At 38.8% G+C, this 23073-nt stretch overlaps 1 protein-coding gene across 1 annotated transcript in view; it reads right to left on the bottom strand.

Annotated features, from left to right (window-relative positions):
* MOXD1 (monooxygenase DBH like 1) overlaps nucleotides 1-23073 on the bottom strand; it is a 95364-nt gene that overhangs the window by 41528 nt on the left and 30763 nt on the right. The window contains exons 3-5 of the mRNA XM_032791597.2: nucleotides 22817-22984; nucleotides 22604-22687; nucleotides 1892-2071 (exon numbers count right to left, since the gene is read on the bottom strand). Coding sequence (XP_032647488.1) covers nucleotides 1892-2071; nucleotides 22604-22687; nucleotides 22817-22984 — 432 coding nt within the window. The remainder of the gene's footprint in view (nucleotides 1-1891; nucleotides 2072-22603; nucleotides 22688-22816; nucleotides 22985-23073) is intronic.

Raw genomic sequence — 23073 nt, forward strand, 5'->3', positions numbered from 1 at the left:
TTCTGAATCCTGTTATAGTTTTGGCCTTCACAACATCCCCTGGCAAGCAGTTCCACAGGTTGTGCATTGTGTGAAGAAGTACTTCCTTATGTTTGTTTTAAACCTGCTGCCTATTAATTTCATTGGGTGACCCCTCGTTCTTGGGTTAGGTAAAGGAGTAAATTACATTTCCTCGGTCACTTTATCCACACCAGTCAAGATTTTATAGACCTCTATCATATCCTGCCTTAGTCATCTCTTTTCCAAGCTCAAAAGTCACAGCCAATTTCCACAGGTGTTATAGGTCACCAAGTCCAGCCCCCAGCTCTGAGGCAGAACCAGATAAACCTAAACTATTCCTGACAGGTGTTTGTCCAAAAACCTCCAATGATGGGGATTCCATAACCTCCTTTGGAAGCCTATGCTAGTACTTAACTAACCTTATAGTAAGAAAGTTTTTCCTAATATCTAACCTAAATCTCCCTTGCTGCAGATTAAGACAATTACTTCTTGTCCTACCTTCAGTGGACATGGAGAACACCTGATCACTATCCTCTTTAGAACAGCCCTTAACATATCTGAAGAATGGTACAAGTGTCCCTTCCTTCTTTTTTCTCAAGACTAAACATAACCAGTATGCTTGCAGCAGGAAAGGTGTGTGGCATATAAGTCCCTCTCTTGGCTCTAAACTAGTGCAGGATCACCCTCTCCATGCAGGTGATACTCCCTGGTCTAGCTATACCAGAATTACTGCCAAATTACACCTGCCATCTGGTGCAAAGTAACAGCAATGCACACAAGGATCTGTGCCAGTGTGAAATCAATCTCTGTCTTTATTTGGAGAGAAACCTCCTGTCCTTACCTAGTTTTCATCACTAACTATAGTCTGTTTGGTTTTTTCCATCTTCTTCTGAAGCACCAGCTGGTGGCCATTGCTGGAGGCAGGATTCCAGATTAGATGGGGCAGTCTGATATGGCACAGCCGACATTCCCAAGTCATTTTTTCCACAAGTGTTGGCACTTACTACATTATTTTCACTACTTTTAACTTGGTGCTTAATATCCCTATCAGGTTTTATATAGAAAAGGTCCATAAAATTTAACATTGTATGGTGAGACACTTAGCTATTGTGGCTATATATGCTTTAAAGAAAAGACCTTAAGACTTGAATCCACACAGGGACTTAGGCCTTCTGACACTGTGCATTGCAACACATAACTTTTTGACTACCTAAAAAAGCACTGGAATGCACTGCAATCCACAAAGTCTGAGTTAGGTGCCTATCTCCCTATCCAATGCATCGGGAGAGATAGGCGAGTAAGAATGGACTCCACAAAAGCCAGCACTCTAGGTGGGGAGGATCCTAAGTACCTTTGTAGTTTTAGGCCTAAGTGACCAGCTAAAATAATATGTAACTTCTTCCTGAAAAACTGTATTTACATCTTGGCTATCAAAATAAGAACCCAGAGGCTCATGTTTTGTTGTGGGGGGTGTTGTTTACAACAATCACTTAATGACAATGACAGAGCCATGTTTCCACCTGCTCCCCATGCCCACTCTTCCAACAGCTGCTCCCAAGAGAGAGCCATGACTTCACTTAATCCCCACTCTCTACCAGTTGCTTCCTGGAGGTGGCATTTAAGGCAAAGCCCCTGCACATCCTTGAAGGCCAAGGCTGCACTGCATGTAAGGGGAGAGCACAAGTTCTCACTCCCTATTACACCACTGTGCAGGTGTGTAATGGTAGAACACAATCTCACACAGTTTTCAAATATGGTAAAAGTCCTAGTGACCAAAATTCTGTAGCATTAAATCCAATTTACTAATTGGCAGTATGGAAAAACCTTCACTGTGATGCACATTCCTTTACAGCTTTATTGATAAATCATCCCAGGTAACCATTCATCCTACCTCTCCTCCAATGGCCCACGCAAAAATGACTGTCTCACATGTGAGAAAAGAATCTGGCATGTTGGGGTGGTAGCATTCATGGCCGTAGTCCAACACACTGTCATTCAAACTGCTGCTACACTGATAAAGCAGGATATGGTGCACCAGATTCCCATGGCCCTTCTGTATCAATGGTTCGACCTGTTAACACACACACAAAAGATGACATCATGGATGAATCATTTTAAGTCACAGAAAACAACTAATATAGATATGCAGACTGCATCCAAAAATATGGAGAGTTCTTATTTTAATGAAGAAGGCTTTGTCATAAAATATAACCTGGTTATAGTGTTTGAAGAGCTACTTCAGTGCTGTGCAACTCCAAGAGGCAATTCTGGTAGGATAAAGAACATGATTGCTCAACAGTATCCATGGGACACCAGACCCATGATTGGTCAGTTGTGATACAGAATCTTCCATAATTTGCATACTTCTAGAGTGAGAGTCTGAAAGCTGATTACCATGAAATAAACCCAACCTCTTTCAGTGTGTAAACAGACACTTTCCGGTTACCATGGCATTTGTAAGGAAACAGAATTATTTTGACAAACTATGTTACCCAGAATGTTTTACAAGAAGTCATCCATCACAGAATAGATGCTGTAGTATGTTTGCTGTAGTGATATGCTGGAGGGTTCTCAGGAGTGCCTGGGAGCCCCTGGTTAAAATTCTGCGACTGAACTTAAGAGAAGGCTGGAGTGATTTTACTGCTGTTTAATGCAGTTCTTCCTCTATCTGGGTGCTATTAAATCATCCCTGTCAGAGATGACATCCTTGGGGCAAACATGAATGTTTCTGAAGAGCAATGTTTTTTGCTTTTTGAATAGATCAGATTCCACTAAAAGTCAGGCTATCCAAAAACACTCAAAGGGAGAGAACCTCCCCGTCACTACCCTTTCAAGGTCTGCACCCCTCTCCATCCAAGTCTTTTTCAAATTACACAAGAGAAACACTGTGCTATGCTATCAATATATTGCATACATATTTCAGGGGCAAAAATATAATCACTTCTGGCATGTAGTACTTAATATGTTTGTTTGCTTAGTAGTATTGTCTCCTTTTAATGTTACGAGAATACTTTTTTTTTTTTTAAATGGGAAAACAAGTGAACGCATTCCCAAGTCCTGCAATTTCACCTTGCAATTTCAGCTTCCCTGTTACAGCTGGCTCATAACTGGTGAGAACACTTTTTGTCAGGGCCTCTTGTTAAAATATTGGGAGTACATTACCAGTCTCCAGAAATTTATGTCATTGGACCTTTTTCAAACTATTGAAATGAATGCATACAAACCAGGCCACACAGAGTCTGCACACACCAAAGCCAAGTCCCCAGCTGATGTAAATTAGCATAGTTCTATTGAAGTCAATGGCACTATACTGATTTACACCAGATCTTCAGATAGTGTATCAGAGTTTACTCCTGATGGCAAATCTTAAAGTCTTCCTGATGTGGAATCATCTTCTGCATTATTTTCCCCATTTTCCTCCGCTTTGCCACTTCCCCAAACCACTGTACAAATACAAAATGTATTTATTGGAAAAGCAGCTACAGTAATGCAACCAGTTTTCCCACAGTGATGAGATTTCCACTATTATCTTTCCAGGACTAATGATGATTCCATTATGAGAATTCCACCTCATCCTGACATTTCCCCAACTCAGCTCCATGCAGAGTACCTGCATATCTGTCAAGAAGTGCAAAAACCGCCCACACCGCCGTGGCTCAGAAGTTACGTAGGAGTAGATGCCCCCAGCATTCAGAATCTCTTTGTAAATTATGAATGGATTCAGTGAAAAGGTTATGGGAAATGTTTTCTCTGTATATGCCATGGAAATAAGGGTACTTGTCCAAACGTGATATGTCCGCCTGCTGCTGCAGGACCCCAGCACCAGCTGTGCTTACACTCACTACTTCAAAAACTATTTCTCTTCAAAGCAATAGGACATCACTAAAGTTAGAAATCCACATCCTGTCATTGACATCTTGTTATCTAAACAATAACATTATTTCAAATAAATATTTTTGGTTCAGCTTTCTTTGAACTTTATTTAAAATCTTTTAAAAACAAATAATTTACAAATCCTTCAGTTGTGTTTCTGCAGTGTATTTTGTGAGAGGTTTTATACTCTTCAGACAAAATTGTGAATATACTGTACATTGTTAAAAGTGTCAGTGCAATGATAATTATATGCTTTTCTTACTACAATTTAGATAAATAAATGACATCCATCTCATGCTGATCCTTATTTTTTTTAAAGTCATTGATGGAGACATAGGACACAAACACTGATGACTAAAATTTTCAAATTTGGGCCCCAAATCCAGCAAAGCATTTAAGCATGTAAATAGTCCCACATGTTTAAAGTTTAAGCACCTTAAGTGCTTTGCTATAGTAGGTGCATAAAGTTAGGCAGCTGAAGCCATAATTAGGCACCTAAATTAGAAAGGCCTTGTGAGTACCTGCAGCTGCCATGAACATCAGTGTTAACTTTGATGCTCAGCACCTTTGAAATTGGGGCCATATTTATTTAATGACTAAAAATGGACTATACTGCCTCATTTTAGGCACCCAAACTTGAATCTTTGGGCCAATTAATTTATAAATTCTGATTTCCCAATTATTTGAACTTTTTAAAGTGTAAAATTAAAATTTGGTTTTATGCCTTTTAATCCAAAAGCCAAAGAACCTGAAACTAAGCTACTTAGGTTCAGTTCTACCTTTACAAAACACCAGTCACAGAAACAAACCAAGTATTCCAGCAAAAGTGTTATGCTCATGAGTGTTGAAGGTTACTAATTCATTATGGTGAATAGGAGAAAGGAGGAAGCCAAACTTTGGTATAATTTAGGAAAAAAGGATTTTAATTTGTCATAGTAAATTTGGGTAGGAGAGTAAAGTCCTGGGAAAACTTATGAAAAGTCAGGCATATTCTGTGTTGACTAAACAATCTTTGCAGACCTATGTCACTAATTCATTTTAGATCTGATTGTCATTTATACAAAAGTCCCTTTACACTACTCTCACAGTGTAATTGAGCCTTAAAATTGCATTTATTTCCCACTTCCTGGTACATATGTACTGCCAGAGCCACGTTAAGGTACTGTAGCATAAATGAGACTCTGGGCATTTATTTGTAACATTTTAGGCACAACTCTTGACTTGGCTATTTGGTTCCTTCACGTTTCCTTGCTGATTTTTACCCAATTCTTGTAGCAAGATTTGGCCATCCATTAGTCACTATTATTGAAAGAGAAAGACAAGATGGAGGGGGAATTCATTTATAGTTACCAACAATGTTACCAGTCCCACTTTGCCTAATTCTTTAGTTGTTTATCTGTGATATTTTAGCGGTTGCTGAAATGCAAGTGAGAAGCAGCTGTCAGAGTTGATCTGTAAACTGTGTCATGAATAAACCCACAGGAAATATTTACCATCAGAGCATGTCAGTCAGTTCTCTCCCCCAAGGCAGAGGAATTTTCTGCTTCACATACCCTACCAGGCTACCACCAATGGACTGGGGAATGAGAGCCCCACATCTACCCCAAATCAAAATGCCTAAAACCCTTAAGAGTGTAAAAAGTATTTTAAAAGTCCTTAATTGCTCCTACTTTTCACAAGAACTAAAAAAAAAATCAACTGCCACTTCCTTATTACTGCCACTAGTTCTTGCTCACTTCCTTTCTACACTATTCCCTCTGTAGCATGAAAGTTTGGGAATGAGATGAAATGGAAGGAATTCCTTTCACTGGAGGGATATGTAACCCTCCCCCCCACACGCACACGAAAAAAGGAGATTTTCAAAAAAATCATTAACTTTGTACAATAGTAAGTATATATGCACAAATTAAGTGCTTGTTTTCAGGGCCAGCGCTTCCATTTAGGCAACTGGGTACTAGGATTTGGGAGGGTGGCATTTTGCCACCCTCCGTGGCAATTTGGCGGCGGAGGGTCCTTCCGCGCTCCAGGTCTTCGGCGGCAATTCTGTGGCGGGTCCTTCACTTGCTCTGGGACCTGCTGCCAAAGTGCCCCAAAGCCCAGGAGCGTGGAAGGACCCCCCGCCACAGAATTGCCACCAACTACCGGACCCCCACCTAGGGCGCCAAAAACCCTGGTGCCACTCCTGCTTGTTTTTACCATCCATTACAAATATTATTTGATATTGCAGTGGTTTTTCAATTGTTTTGATTTTTTCTACAATAAACCATGGAGAGTTTAAGCCTCTGGAATGGATTTATGCCAGGTACTACTGTAAATCAATACATCTTCAGAAAAATATACAGCACATCAGTCTATTTACATTTATTAAGCTTCAAAAAGATGTTTTAGTGGTGATCTCTTTACATGCCACAAAGTATCTTTTCTGAATCTCACATTTTCAACATTTCACTAAAACTTCCTAATAACTGTTTGTAGCAAATTTTGTTTTATATGGGGGGTGGGAGGGTTTCTCTTCCTTGGGAGCATCTTTGTGGGATGATCAAGGCTTGAAGATTACAGTTTTTCAAGTGAATGCCCAGGGCAAAGCAAGAACATGGCTCTTTTTTTACTCTAAATAGTTGGATTATGATGTTTGACATGCATGACCTGTCTTGATTGGGTAAATTAAGTTGTTGTGTTTTTTTTTAAGTGTTCACACAGCCACACACTTGAACTTTGTGAAAGTCCATCTTTGTTACAGGATTTAATAATTCACTTCAAACCCCTTAGAAACCTCCTCTAGTAGCAAACTTCTTTAACTTGGGAGCCATTACACTCCTTTATACCATCTTTCATCATAATGTGTTCTCTTAGCAATGGCCACAAGTCTAACTCCAAAGATCTTTAAGAGTAATATCAAATTAGAATTTTGGGCCAGATTCTGCCCTCAATCAGACCTGTGTAAATCCACAGTAACTTAAAGTCAAGAGTGACTATGTTTACAAAGGAATAACTGAGACCAGAATTTGGCCTTTGATTTTCCACTCATCAGTGCCCAATAATTATTCAGGTAAATTCTTGTTTGTTTGCATATTATTCATTCACCTCTTACACAGACAACCATACTGTTTTTCTTTATATATTCTGATTTTTTTTAAGATAGCATTATTAACAGGTTTTGCATTCAATTCTGTTGCCAACCAGCTTCAAGATACTGATGGGATTAACATTAAACAGGATGAAATTTCAAATTAATCTAATGTGCCAAGATGTCAAGACTCCTGCTAGGAAGAAATCTCATCAGAAAGCTTACTCTCGTTTATAACTATTTTCTGTCTCTTTTTGTTTGCTTTGCTTCCTTGAAGTTACAGCTGTAGCTTGTTATTAATGGCTGTTTCTCCAAATGATCCAAGCCAGCAAACTGTATCCCATCCTCCACCTCAGAAATATCTCACTAGCAAATCTGGTCAACCAAATTTAGCAAAACAATTTTTGGATTTCTTTGTTGTGTAAAGAAATACCAATCAGTTTTTGTTCCAGTGGTTTTTGTTCCATTAAAATGAAAACAACATCAACAAAAAGTAAAGCTAGTCTATTCCTTTTATTCAGATTCAAAAGCTGGTTTCCATTTAATTTTTATGTTTTAAATCCTTCAAATAAAATGCAGTTGTGATTACTGCATATTTCTGTAGTCACTTCTGGCCCAAATCTGTACCTGTTTACAGATGAGAAATTCCTAAAATGTAGTAGTAGGGTTGCTAAAGTATCAGGCTTGCATGGGACACCACATTCATTAGCCAGATACAAAAGCACCTCCACACGCCCTGCAGTGAAGCAAGTGATCTTCACAACTCAGGCTGCAAAAAGGGGCTTTTCTTGCTGTAACAAGGTGCACACTGCACCCCTGGGTAATCAACCCTTGCACCTCCCTCCTCAGTGAGCCAGGGACACTTCAGTCTGGTGCAACACCCATGCTCTCTAGTCTCTAAAAGTTTCCCACCACCAGTTCACAACTGTATAGAGGCTTCACAACTACTTTGTTTACAACAGGCTTGGCCAGCAACAAACTAGGTAACACCCACCTCCTTCTATGCCTGATCTTTCTCTGGCTTCCTCCCAACCTTTATAGCTCTGGGCTAATAAAACTGGCAGGTGTGGCCAGTTACTCAGCAGGCACAGGGCTATTCACCCAGCCCCAATCTATTCCCCTTAATTGGGGCTGGAGTGGCAGGAGCTGATGAAGGGCTTCTCAACCAGCAACCTGCCACACTTGCACAGAGTAGGTGTGTACTGTGTCTTATGAACCAGGCACCATATTGCAAATGTGTACAGCAGTGCTTCAATGCAGAAAAATGAATCCAGGTCCTTTCCTGGAGTAACTGTCCCTCCACAGCATCAAGACTGACAAGAGACCCATTACTCCATGGAGTACATAACTATTTAAGTCACCCACATCTCATTAAACCATGTAGTACCCAGAACCTCCTGTGAGTGCTCCACTGTTAGCAAGTCACTATAGCAGGATGTACTCTCCATGGTAAATGCCACTTAGCAAAGCTATGGCCTTACTCAAAAGCTATGCAGTGGATAGGTACAGTAATTTGAATGTGGTACCATCAGCTGCCCGTAGTACTCAGCTCAGCGGTCCAGAATACTAATCTATGGTCTGAAAAAATTGATTAGAAAAAGTGACATGAGATTTTGTGTACTGACTGTTGGTTTTCAGGATGGGTTAGGATAGTTATTTTATTTAATTAGGTTCACCAAACCTATTAATGCTTTTTGAAAATGATCTCTGGCTAATTTTCACCAGATAGTTTCAATGACAGATATACAGATGTTTTGCTCTCCTCTTGCTTTTGACATGTAGTATTACCTTCTTGTTTACTTTTACCTTCCCATATATCAACAATATTTTTTTCCATTATCTGTTGATCTGCCTGTCCAATTTAGATGATAAGCTCCTCAAGGTAAGGTCCATGTTTTCTCATTAGAGTTGACTGAATATATTTTTGTTGAAACTTTTTTCAAGCAAAAATTGGGCTTTAACTAAACAATAATTTTGATGGAAAGTATCTGCTTCACTTAAAAGTTCTAGATTTTTTCTTCAGAAAATTAAAAACTGAAAGTCTTCATCTGTAAACTGAAATGTTTTAGGAGGGTTTTGACAAAAAGTCAACATTTTCGGCTGAAAATTTGATGAAATTTATTTTGTCATTTTGGTATAATTTTTTCTGCACAACACCCCCGTCCTCATTTTCTGATCAGCTCCACTCCTTATACACATATGTAAAGCACCACGCAAGCCAGGGCAAGTCAACTGAGCAGAAGCCCTATATAGCTGGACCCGCAGAGCTGGGATGGAATCCTGACTCTACTGAAGTCACTGGGAGTTTTGTCATTGATTTCAATGGGGCCAGGATTTCACCCCTGAAATCTATTTTCATAGGAATCCAAGGAGTTTGGGGACCACACTCCTGTTCCCATTGTAGCCCTGCAAATACCGCCACCCTGTGGAGAGCATTTGTCAGAAGCTGTGAAATTAAACTCACAGAATAGCCAGGGCATGTGTCCATCTCCCATATGGTATGCTGAAACACATGCTTCAAATACTGAATTTTTACATAGGTCCGAATTGTGCATAAACTTACAGCACATGCTTAATTTTACACACTGTGAGTAGTTCAGTGGATTAATCACTGTGTGTAAAGTTAAGCATGTGCATATGTTTTGGTGACACTGTCATGCAGTCCACATTAAATTCAATCCTTATTTCTCACTAATCAGTTTTGAACTCTGCCCTCCAGAAAGAGTTCCAGAATTCATGCTGTACCAAATATACATGCATCTTTAAAAAGTGTGCGATTTTTGGAGTTTACTGTGCTGAGCATAACAAAGTCGCTGTTGTAGTTCCATTCAGACCTATTTATATATGACGCTGAGCACCGCTATGTATCTTGATACTTTTTTCAGATTAAAATAAAGTTCCCTCTAAAATATTTTCTTACATTAGCGATACCCTGGATGTGAGGAAAACATCAATTATGTTTTGTTGTTACTGAAACAAATTGCTTCTTACAACAAATTAATTCAAAGATCATTTAAATAGGAAACGGCCCAGGCTACAGGAGAAAGAGCCAAATTATTAGATTAGGTAAATTTCCCTTGAAGGATGGGAAACTTTCTATACCAACCCCGGGAGCTCCAGACAACTCCAGACATTTAAACTTGGATGATTCCTTCTTAGTGAATGCGGAATGTATTCTGTGACAGTTTCAAATGAAGAACATAATCTTGAATTGAAATAACAGTGTTGTATTGTTTATTTATTTTATAAACTGTGTTGTTGGAGTCTGGGTTTAACTGCTTCTGAAGCTAATTTAAACCAATCTAGCAAGGTTACTGAACACAAATTCTGTCATCAATGTGGGGAACAATGTCCTTACCATCTGAATGGAAAATGTTATTCAGAGCATTGACATTTCCTGTTTATGGTTAAAAAAAGGGACATTTGTTTGCTGATTGACCATGCTGCTTAATGTAATAAGAGACTCTTATTTAAATTTCACTATTACACCTCATTAAGACTTGATTACTGTAATGTAGCTTGAAACTGTAGTATTTTCACTGGAATAAATACGCAGTTGCATCTAAACGCTGCTCTGTTTCTTGCATTTCTAAATTCATGCTGTTTTCCCCCCATTTCCTCAAAGGTTATCATAATTAAATTTAATGATTCTAAATTCATGCAATCCCCCCCAAATCATCATAATTAAAGTACAAAATCCTAATGATAACTGTTATGCCTCCATATACCCAATAAGCAGCCATGCAACCATAAACTAAATGACTTTAATAGGGTAAGAAGAAAAACAAAATAGTAACAGCAAAAATTTCAAAATGAGCATAGGTGGACAACAATTACAACCGTCACCCAGTCCACCCCTAAATTCCTCCTTTTATTTCCAACTAACCAGTTTGAACTTACTACCTAGAAAGAGTTCCAGAACTTAAAAGTCACCTTAATCCAAAAGAAACATACATCACAATGAGCATTCACAAAGACTTGTTTCCCCCTCAGGTATGTCCTCAGCCTGTTAAAATAACAGATTGCACTAACCGAGTAAAAAATGCAACCCTGAGGAGTAAACTGATAAAATGTTTGGGTCAAGAAAATACATGTCTCATTCAGTTATCTTACACTGCAGTCCTGTCACTTCTCTCTTAAGCATGAGGCATATTGGCATGGTAGCTGTGATACACACAGTACGACCACAGAATCTCAGCTCTCAGTGCAGCTCACACACACCACAGAAAATTAATCTGAAGTAATCACACCATTACTACTCTGTGAAAATAATGAAGCAATAAAGTAATATTTAACTTCTTATGTTTCAGATCCAAAAAAAACAGTACTGAAACATTATCATTCATATGATTCTATGACTAATTTTAGATTTTAAGATATTTGGGCATGGGCTGTGTCTTTCTCTTTGTTTTATGAGGTACCTACCACTTTTTTGGGTGCTGGAAAAGATATGAATGATAATAACAAGTTTAAATAGCATGAATTTCTTTGAAAGAGCAGTATTATCTGAAGCTGACCCTTATGTTTCCACTGATGCTGAATAGTACTTTATACCACTGAAGTCAATGGGACTACTTATGAAGCAAGGAGCTATCCAATGCAAGGTTATCAGAATCTGGCCCACACTTGTGTCCGTTCACTATGTTGGATTTTAAGAAAAAGTTTAAGTTATGATACTGGTCATTCCCTTAATAAGAAGTTGTTATCCATGTAAACCGGAAGGCCTGTATAGAGTATGTAACTGCCTACTGCATGATGACATTGTGAGTGCATCAGTACAGAGTTTGGGTGATCATTAGTTAGAAAAGAAGATCAAGGTGATAGGAGCATGTGAATACAGATGTTCATGTTGAACAGCTAGCCACAATGGAATGGATAGCTCAGTGGTTTGAGCATTGGCCTGCTAAACCCAGGGTTAAGAGTTCAATCCTTGCTGGGGCCACTTAGGGATCTAGAGCAAAAATCAGTACTTGGTCTTGCTAGTGAAGGCAGGGGGCTGGACTTGAAGCTCTGTTTTAGGAAATAGGTATATCTCCAATGGGATATCAGCATAATATGGGGCTACACAGAAGGAGCTGCACCCTTTACATATTTCTTATTAGAAAGGGATACAGAAAAAACTTCAGGAGAGGATTACACTCCACTGAGAAGTGTGGAGTTTGGCCACACAACCAACTCTGATGTAGCTACAGATGCTCCCATTTTTGCTCACAAGTGTGAGGCACACAAACACCTACATCATGAAGGGACAGTGCTTGAAATGTGCAAGGTGTACATTTAAGGGGTTTTTTTTTTGAAAAGTTTGAATCTCCTTGTGATGTTACACACCATAATGCTTTATAGAAATATGTTTATGAGTGTAAATATGACATAACTAGAATATGTTTTATGCTAGATATGCCATGTAACATCTCTGCAAAGGTTATGATCTGCCGAACATATTCATCCTATATGTATGCATATATCATTTTTGTATTTGAAGTTATGACTATTGGCTATGTACTTGTTTGATTTTAAGTAGTCTCAGTGAAGCATTCGGTCAGCTTCTTGAGAAATGACTATTCTCAGTAAGTGCCCGATCAAGAAACACTTAAGCCAACAATGGACCTTGATAGATGCCAATCCATATCTGAGCTTTTCTGGGAACATCCTGTAGAAAACTGAGTCATGGACATGTGACTTGCCCATGTGACTCCAAAACTCCATTTTGTAGCTGGATTCTACACATGGGAAGAGAGGGGGTTTCTATCCACAAGAGAGAGACTATACATGACCCTGGGAAAACCCCTCCATTTTGTCTTCAGCAAGTTCAAGAGATAGCCTCTCCACCCCAAAAGGATGGCTGAAAGAAACTGCAACAAAGGACAGTAACTACAGGGCTGTGAGTGATTGCTGGACCCAGACAAGAAGGAGGCTAGTCTGTCAAAGAAGCTTATTGGAACATCTCTGAGGGTGAGATTTACCTGCATTTAGCTTCCTAATGTTTTAGGCTTAGACTTGCATGCTTTTGTTTTATTTTGCTTGATAATTTACTTTGTTCTGTCTCTTATTACATGGAACTACTTAAATTCTACTTTTTGTATTTAATAAAATCACTTTTTACTTATTAATTAACCTAGAGTAAGTATTAATACCTGGGAGTTGGGGGAGAACAGCTGTGCATCGCTCTATCAGTGTTATAGATGGTAAACAATTTATGAGGGTAAAATGGATTTATTTGGGATTTGGACCCCATTGAGACCTGCGTATCTGAGTGCTGGGGACAGGAGCACTTCTTAAGCTATTTTCAGTTAAGCCTGCAGCTTGTGGGAGATGTGGTTCAGACTTGGATCTGTGTTGGCAGCAGGCAAGCATGTCTGGCTCAAACAAGGCAAGGTACTGGAGATCCAAGCTAGCAGGGAAAATGGGCTCAGATGTAGTTCCAGCACATCAGGTGGGTGGCAGTCCCAAAGGGGTTTCTGTGACCAACTTGTCACACTCCTGCCAGTTCAGTGGAGTGATTTTTGACATTGCATAATCTAATGTGCCTGTTCAGGCTTGCAGTGAAGCGAGAGCCCACCAGATCAAAGGCCAGATAGCTTGCAAGCTTTGTGGCACACGATGAACACATTGCAGACAATCTAATTTTATAGGGTTGAAATTGTTCCGCACATGCAATGTACATGTAAAATACAGAACTTTTTTTGTTTCAGACTGTCTGATGCAATTTTCCAGAGTTATGACATTAAGCAAAACGTAAAAGTTCAGGCCTGTGAACAACAAGAAGTTACTGTCTGGTATCATTGAACATAAAAATCAGTGCCCCCATTTAGGTACCAAAGGCTACAAGCCACCTCTCTGACTTTTAATCAATCAGTCTCTTAAACTGGAGTCCCTTTGTGTTTTTCAGTCTTTGGTATTACTAAAGCATTTCCATGTCCAAAAGCTGAGTCTCCCTTGGCAACAAGATTTTTGAGGGATTCTGCTTTCTAATAAGAGATTACTATGAATCTGAAAATGAAGTTTAACCAGCAGCTGCTAGCCTGCTCCAATGCAGATAAATCTTAGTTTAAAAGGCACTCCCTTCTTGCAAGACCAGTATTGGAAAAATGGTTATGCGCAAGTGGAAAAATACGTTATGCACAAGTGTATTTCAACATTTTTCAATGTTTGATACCTAGGCTTTTCCTGGTAAAATATATGGCCTGATTTGATTATTCTCTCACTCATCTTTTGACGATTAAAAGCAAAAATAATTGCCTATGCAAAAAATTCCAAAACTCCTCAAAGTAGACTTAAAAGTTCTTTTTTCTTTTGAAGTAGGATAAATCAATGGGACTCAAAGTGATTTACTTCCCTAATAAATTTGAGTTAAAAATACTTTATCACTACCTTCTTTGTCACCCAACATATTAATAATGATGAAGAAAGTTTGTATCAAAATGCTATTTGTTTTATTGTACATGAGACACTCAGAGATTTATATTATACACATATCAAGTATATATTTATCAATATACACAGTACTTGATATTTGACCAACCAGATGTATTTTTGACTGTGTCTTGTGTCCACCCATATAAACCCTAAACATTGTATATTCTCCCATTCCATCACTGGTCAACATGTTTGCTCCATTCTCACAAGTGATACTGCACAATGAATGGAGATACATGAAAGGGATGGTTTGAGTACGTATCCAAACATCATAGATACTCTCTGAACCTCTGCAGAGTCTGCAAAATTGTGCTGCAAAACTCATAAAGACAGGCTGTTTGATAGGATTTGCAGTACTTTCTGGTTCCATTTGGTCATGGAAATAGTGAAACCTTTCTTCCAGTATTTTGGCTATTCTGCTTCTGGTCCCAGAACCTGCAAGCAGCATGAAAATTAAAAATAATGGCGGGGGCAGGGGGCCAGCAAAGAAACACAATGGCTGATTTCTTTGTATCTTCAGCAAGGCTAGTTCAAAGTTCTGGGTGAAGGTACCAAATTCTGGGTAAGTTTGTTCTTATTTTATACAACCTGCTTTGACTATCCTTAATACTAGAGAGACAAGGTGGAAGTAGTAATATCTTTTATTGGACCAACTTTGTAAGCTTGAAAGCTTGTCTCTTTTACCAACTGAAGTTGGTCCAGTAAAAGATATTACCTCACCCACCTTGTCTCTCTAATATCCAGGTACCAACATGACTACAACACTGCAAACCATGGAACATATCCTTAATACCAATATTCGGTCTCAACTTTTTTCTGCCTATTACTACTATTCATGTAGAGATGACTATTACTAGGGATTGCAAGATTCGTTCCACAATTTTTTTTTTTTTAAAAAGATACTTTAAAGAGGTTAAGAGAATAAGAAGGAAAAATGGATTGGGTGTTGAAACTAGTATGGTCATGTTACACTTAGTGCTGAAAAACCTTCAAGCAAAGTGATTATGGAGTTCCTGGCTTCTAAAACATACATTCTTTCATCAATAGACGTTATAAATTCTCAGAAGTGTGTACACACCACTCAAGTATGTGAAGGGAAACAGAGGTGTGCCAGGTGTGGTGGGAGAACATGCGAATAAAGCAGGTAAACTGTATTTAAATTTTTAATTGCAGTGGGAAATATAGTGATGCATTTGGGAGATCTGAAGTCAGCATATATACCTAAGAAGCACAGGGCCAAAGTAATAAATAATATAATTTTGGCTGATGCAGTTAAGTTAGTAAGTAATCCAATTAAAATAAGTCTTAGGGAGAAAGAAAGCACTGAGGCCTAAGCTAAAAAGTTACTGAAGAATCATGAACAGAAAGAGATAAAAGGACTAAAACAAGCTCCAAAAATATAGTTTCTGTGAAGTGTTTCTAACGAATTTGAAACTGTCATTTTCATGACATCTGTATGGCAAACATCTGTATAGTGCAAGCTCAGAAAAAATGAAGAAATAATGTCACCAGACACTGAAAAATAAGACAAAACAAATTAATAGATAAGTGAAGCATTAATAGTGAAAGTGATCTGGTGCCATTTTATATATTGTGACAAAGTCAGACCTGGCAGCTCTGGAAGGGTGGTTGAAGGTAGGTATATTAGTCTTAAAATGATTAAAGCACTTTTTCCTATGAACTGAAAGAGGTTACCCTCAAGTTAATTATTGCCATCTGAGTTTAATGAAGGGCAGCCAGTAACCTTTAAAAATCTCTTCCAGTGAGAGGGATAAGAGAGGATGGATAAGAAACAAGCTGCAGAAGGGTTGCGTGCAGTGAGGGGGAAAGGTTTCTCGCAGGTGAAGAGCTGTTTTTCCCTATAAGTGGAAATATTTTTGTTTGGGGGGGACTTGGTTCTCAACATAGCTGGACCCAGAGAGGGTTAGAAAGGGTGGCTGGCAATTGGTAGTGACATTAAAAGAGGCAGTACTCCAGCTGATGTTAGGAAATGTAATTTTTTTTGTTTTTGTTTAAAGATGCTTTGGGGCCAACCCCATTAATATTGTAAATAAACAGATGTGAAGTATTAAACCTCCAGTGTCAGCCTGTTTTACCCCAGGCCTCCTCAACACCACAGGGAAAAATGCTGAGATCTGACGTGACAAAAGAGATATGTTGTCACACGATGTAGAAAAGCAATGGAAATCAGAGTACATGATGGTACTTAAACGGATTTCAGAAGTTTTAATGTGCCTCCAGGGGAGAACTCTTAAATAAAATGAGAAATAATAAAAATATTTTTTTAAAAACGTAATCCTTGACAAGATAAAATAGCATAACCTAAACTAATCCTTTCATTACCTGCAGAAAACCTGAGTATTCAGGCTCCAGGCAGGTGGCATACAGAGCAAGTGGGGGTGGAGCTTCTGTCTCTCTCTTACTGACATAGCTCCTGTCCCAACTTAAGGGTTGGCATAGCATCAGTGGCCTCTCTATGCCAATTATCCATGCACACAAAATCCACGCTCAATGTGGCTTATGCAAGACCAGTGCAGAGATCTTTCTGTGGGGGTTAGGAATGCATGGGCACCCCTCTATGACTACCCTGCCAGCAAACCCTCCACTCATTCCCTGTGAGACCCTACACGGTACAGAGGACTTTGCCTTATACATATGGGGGGAAGGAGAGCTCATTAGCCTGCTAAACCCAGGGTTTTGAGTTCAGTCCTTGAGGGGACCATTTAGGAATGAGGCAAAAATCTGTCTGGGGATTGCTCCTTCTTTGAGCAGGGAGTTGGACTAGATAACCTCCTGAGGTTCCTTCCAATCCTGATATTCTATATGATACATTTTGTATACTCATTTCAATAAAATCACATTTAGAAAAAGTAGTGAGACAAACTTTCATTTTCAAGAATGGCTAGTTAATAATTGTATAGAGCAGTGCAAGAATCTGAATAATCAATAGACTTAAACTTATATTTTAGGAAGTCTTGAGTAACAAATACAACACAGAGCCTGAGCCCCTACATTTGAGAAAACTCAGGACTAACTTCTATATATAGGAAAAATAAAAACGTACTGCATGGTAGCAAGCCCCAAGCATATGCCACATCCTGGAGCTGCAAGCAGCAAGACAAGCAAACGCACATCTAGCTGTGGGAGGTTTTTGCACACAGGAGGTGATGTACACTGCTCCAACATACAAAGCCAGTTTCATCTTGGGGTTTCAGAGCTACTGTACAGCCATCTTGCAGGTCCAGCATGTGGATTAGATGATGCCTGACATACTCTATTCCCAACATGCCCCCTTCTTCAGTTCTACCTATTGCTATTTTTAAAATTGGCCTGTCGCACACTCGTGCTGGTATTTGGTGCTGCAGAGAGAAAGTTCATAATGAGATTGAGAGGGTGTAGATGAAGGCTGAACAAACCCTTAGAACTTTAGTGAAATGAGGAGGAGATACTGTTCTACTGTTTGAAGCTGTATACAAAAACAGTTCAGTGCCTGGTACTGACTCTAATTCAAAATAGTTTCTTCTCTATGTTGTTGAAAGTATACTTTGTATTTATGACAGGTAAGGTGATAATATTATTATAATAATAAATTATTTGTATTGCAGTAGCTCCTACAGCCCTCAAACAGGAGGGTTTAGCAGAGCCTGCACAAATATATAGGCAGACACTGTCCCTATCCCAAGGAACTTAAAGTTCTAAGAAACATAAAATAAAGGACAATTAAAATGAGAAATCAAACCCAGATTCAGTGTCCCATTATTGTACTTATGCTGTGTTCTCTGTTAGTGGATATGGTGCAAGGCATAGTAACTTGCTCCTGTCCTCATTGTAGCTCTGGATTGAATACAGAAGTAGTCTTATCTGTTGCATAATTTACCTGTTGTATGCTGTGTAGTTGTAGCTATGTCAATTACCAGGAGCTTAAATTTATAAGTCCGCTAGACACTAAAAATCAAGGACTGAAATTGGATTTATGGCTTATTACAACAATCTGTAACCCACTAACTCCCTCTTTTTGTCCTATGACTGCAGAGGTGTTAACAGGTCACTCTACCTTGAATGGTCCCTTAAGATATGTGCTAGCTACTTATGCTAAATCTGTTCCACCTTGCATTTAGCTGTGACACTGAGTACCTTTCCCAGACCTGAAGAAATGTTCTGTGTAGCTCGAAAGCTTGTCTTTCTCACCAACAGAAGATGGTCCAATAAAAGATATTACCTCAGCAACCTTGTCTCTCATGTCATTTTCCTGTTACTTGGTGCATCTTGTTCAAGGATATAGAGGCAGTGGAGAAATGCTGATTTACACCAGGTGAGGATCTGGCCCATGAAAAACAAAGTGAATGTTATGGGTTTTTTTTCCTACAAATGGTAAGGTACCAGATGATGAAAACAGTGCAGGTGGCACTTTACACTGATTATAATACATTGTGTGTGAAATCCTGAACGAATAGAAAGAACTGTTAGTTCACTGACATACGTCATTTCATTACCCCACCTTGTGGTAGGAATAATGTCCCAGTCCTGCAAAATAAACTTTACCCAGGTAAACAGTCCCACTGGTTTCAATGGATTACTTGGATGCATAGAGGTTTGTAGGATTGGGCCCTAACTTCCTTAACACGCAAGTCTCCAAAACAGCACCTAATGCAGTCTTAAATGCCTTTGAACTAACAACTACCACCATTCAATTTGGCAGGTTCTTCACCCAGACAAGAACATATTTCCTAAAAGTAGTTAGGGGTAGATTGTGTCTTTCAGGCCCACAGTGGGGTAAAGCAGAGCTGCACTGCCTGGAAGGAACTCCTGAACAGCATAGCTTCTCTCCTGGACATGCAGGGAGAATGAACACTGCATCTTTTAGAAAGGTGAAGCCTGCTCCCCACCAGCAGAGTTGGACAGCTCTGTGTGTGGGAACAGGAGGCTGATGTCTCCTAATGTGGGTGACTAGAACCACACCCCAGATTTCACAGTTTGTTTTTTTTCCAATAATCACTTCCACTTCTTTACCTCCTTCAGTCTACAATCAGAGAATCTTAACATTCTTCACTGCCTAGCTTTATTTTTATCTCTATTTCCCTAAGGTCTCATCTAGAGAAAATATTGTACTTTACAATGAAAAAGAATATATTTGAAAATAAATTAGTCAGAGGGTAATAATAATTAACACAACGAAATGAAAGAGAGAGAGAGAAAAAGTGTGCTATATGAACCAAATTCTACTTCATTTGGAATTGGACTAGCTTAAGGGCTTAAACCGGTACAGTATTTAAGCATTTGTGCATAACTAATTGTTTAGTCCTACTGAAGTTGATGAGACTGCTTATGTATTTAAAGTTATGCACATGACTTAAATGTTTTGCTGCATCAAGGCCTACACAAGAGTAGAAATGGGCCAAATTCAGTATAGCTGAATCCTTACGGATGCATTAGAATTATACCAGGGACAAATTTTGGCCATTTTGTCTAAATCACTGCTTTTTCTCTCTCTAAAAGTGGGATGCCTTGTTTGTGTTGAATGTATACAACAGAAGAAACCATGAATCAACATCTACTTATGTATCCAAATAGCCCAATCAGTTTGTTGAAAGCAGATAATGCATTTGGCTTCTCCTTTGTCCATTTCTATCTTTGTTTGCATAGCCCATGTCCTTTTTGGAGATCCATAATCCCATTCCTTTGTGTAATCAATAAGCATTTGGAAATGTACAATGGTGTTCGCAAGAATACATGTGTATAAATCCATAACAAGCCTGCATAGATTAGCTATATAGCTGTGTGACATATCTGAAAACTCAAGTTCTACCCTTTAGAAAGAAATGCTAAAACAGAGTTTTCACAATTCCTTTTCTCTTCTTCTCTCGGTAATCAGTTTAGCTGTCAGTGAGTACTACACAATTTAAATTACAACATTGCTTTCTTCCGCAAGTCAGAAAAACATTGAAAATAATATTAAAATTGTCAGCTATTTATAATAAAATATCAAACAGGAGACTTTCAAAGTTTATAAGATTCTAATATTCATTATAAATCACAGCATAAGTAAAGAACATGAAATATCACACTTCTGTGAAAAACAAAAAAATCAATAAGTAAATTTCAGCTTAAGTTCTCAAACTTCATCTGGCCACATATTACATTCTTTTGGTGCACCTATAGTAGCTGTCATACAAAGCATCTTAAGGCAAATTATACCAAGTCTTTTCAGGGAAGCATACATGTGTACAGTTGCTATTAAGATCACCATTGAAAGACAAGCATAGGTGCTTAATATTCTGAGCCTACATCTTTTGAAAACAGATATCAAGGGGTTTTCACACATTAATATTGTAGGCCAGGGGTAGGTAACCTATGACATGAGCACCGAAGGTGGCATGCGACCTGATTTTCAGTGACACTCACACTGCTTGGGTCCTGGCCACTGGTCTGGGGGGCTCTGCGTTTTAATTTAATTTTAAATGAAGCTTCTTAAACATTTTAAAAATCTTATTTACTTTACACACAACAATAGTTTAGTTATATATTATAGACTTAAGAGAAAGAGACCTTCTAAAAATGTTAAAATGTATTTCCGGCACGCGAAACCTTAAATCAGAGTGAATAAATGAAGACTCGGCACACCACTTCTGAAAGGTTGCCAACCCCTGTTGTAGGCCAAATTCTGTTTTACATATACCCTTGTATGACTGGTTACCACTGACTCCAATGGCGTTTACATGCAAGTAACAGGGGCATCATTTGGACCTAACAATGTATCCGGTAATACAACACTGGAAAATTGATTATACCCACAGTACAAGAATAACCATGTCTCAAACACACATTAGAGATAATGGATCAAGTTCTCCTAGGGTATGTCTACACTGTAAAAAAACCCCACAGCAGTAAGTCTCTGAACCCAGGTCAACTTACTTGGGATTGTGTTACCAAGCTAAAAATAGAAGTGTAGACATTCTGCCTTGGGCTGGAGCCTACGCTCAGATCCACTCTTGTCGCTGGGTTTCAGAGCCTGGGCTCCAGCCAAAGCAGGAATGTCTACACTGTTATTTTTAGCCCAGTAGCACAAGCCCCAGAGCCTGAGTCAACTGACCTGGGCTCTGAGATTCTCTGCTGGGGGTGTTTTTTGCACTGTAGACAGACCTTTTGTTTTTAGACCCTTACAATCTCATCGAAGTTACTGGAGATGCATGAACATAACAGAGAAGCCCAACAATAGTAGTAACATCTTAATGTTTTTACTTGAAACATCAATGGATTTTAGGAAAAATTAAAACCTTGAGCCTGATCCTGCAACCCTTATTCATACATAATAATTGTATAGTACCACTCAAGTCAAGGACTGCTAACTGCAGGATCATGCTCCTTTGAACTAGCACCATCTAATTTTGTTTCCCCAAGACTAAAATTTATCTCAAATAATTCTTACTTTGTTCTTTTAACATCTATTCACACTGGTAATATATAATCAAAAATATTGTACATTCCTTAAATTAATATGGATTGAATCTAAAAATGTTTGTTGATTCAGATAAGCACCCAAATGTATGAATATTTATTTGAACTATCTACTTCACTTTGGTCTGCTAAAGCGGGACAGAATTCTTGTGAGAATGAGTGCTTTTGTGAAATCTAAGATACATTGCATTTTTGATTTTGTGAGGAAGAATGTAAGCACCATCTTTTTCACAGTGTTTTTGTGCTGCTGGGTCCAGCCTGAACCAGAAGTTACAGAGGCTAAAAAAATATATAATAAGAAATAATGCTAACTGGTTGCAGTTTTGTAACCAGTTTGAATTCGCTCTGAGCTTTGTAAAAAAGCCTGTAGCTTGCTTTTTTTTTTAACCCAAATCAGTTTACCCATTTTCTCTCTCTCAGACACACACTCCTATACCCTTAGGGTCATAAAATCATAGACTATCAGGGTTGGAAGAGATCTCAGGAAGTCATCTAGTCCAACCCCCTACTCAAAGCAGGACCAATCCCCAGACAGATTTTTACTCCAGCTCCCTAAATGGCCCCCCCTTCGGGTTTAGCAGCCCAATGCTCAAACCACTGAGCTATCCCTCCTCCCCCAGCCCACTCCTCTTTTCACAAAAACATTTGAAAGATCATTTGTTTGTTTTTTGTCCCAGTGCAGAACAAAAACAAATCTGAAAACCTTGAAGTTGCTGTGAAACAGAACTGCTGTCCTCTGGACATCTCTAAACATGAGGGTATAAATTGGACTCTTCAGACTGAGTCACATACCTTTATCACATGATGCTTTTCATGATGTATAGGTATCTTAAACATTTGGCACCAATATGTTGTGTCTTTGTCCGGTATAGGTACCTGTCTTAATAAAAAGGGAAAGAATACACTAATGTAAAAGTCAAACTTTTTTCATGTTGCTTCAATCCCCACCTCTCGCCCCCACCTCTACCCTATCTCCAAATAAAAACAAAACCCAAAGTAACTTACGTCTTGGTTTGTCAAGTCAAAGTATGCCAAAGAGGCAGATATAACATTCTTTTTCTCAGGGTTCAGTAAACGTAGACTCTTTGAGCCGCGATTTGATCCATGGTAATTTTGACCTGCTTCTCCCATGTCTTTGTGGTGATAGGCCCATATCACCCTTACTGTGCTCTCCTTGAAAACAAAATCTTTTCTGATTAGGTATAGGGAGAAGTCCTTCCTCACAGTTCAGTTCACAACATTCCCAAGGCAGATCCAAAGCT

The sequence above is a fragment of the Chelonoidis abingdonii genome, chromosome 3 (genome assembly GCF_003597395.2).
Source record: "Chelonoidis abingdonii isolate Lonesome George chromosome 3, CheloAbing_2.0, whole genome shotgun sequence".
Taxonomy (NCBI): domain Eukaryota; kingdom Metazoa; phylum Chordata; order Testudines; family Testudinidae; genus Chelonoidis; species Chelonoidis abingdonii.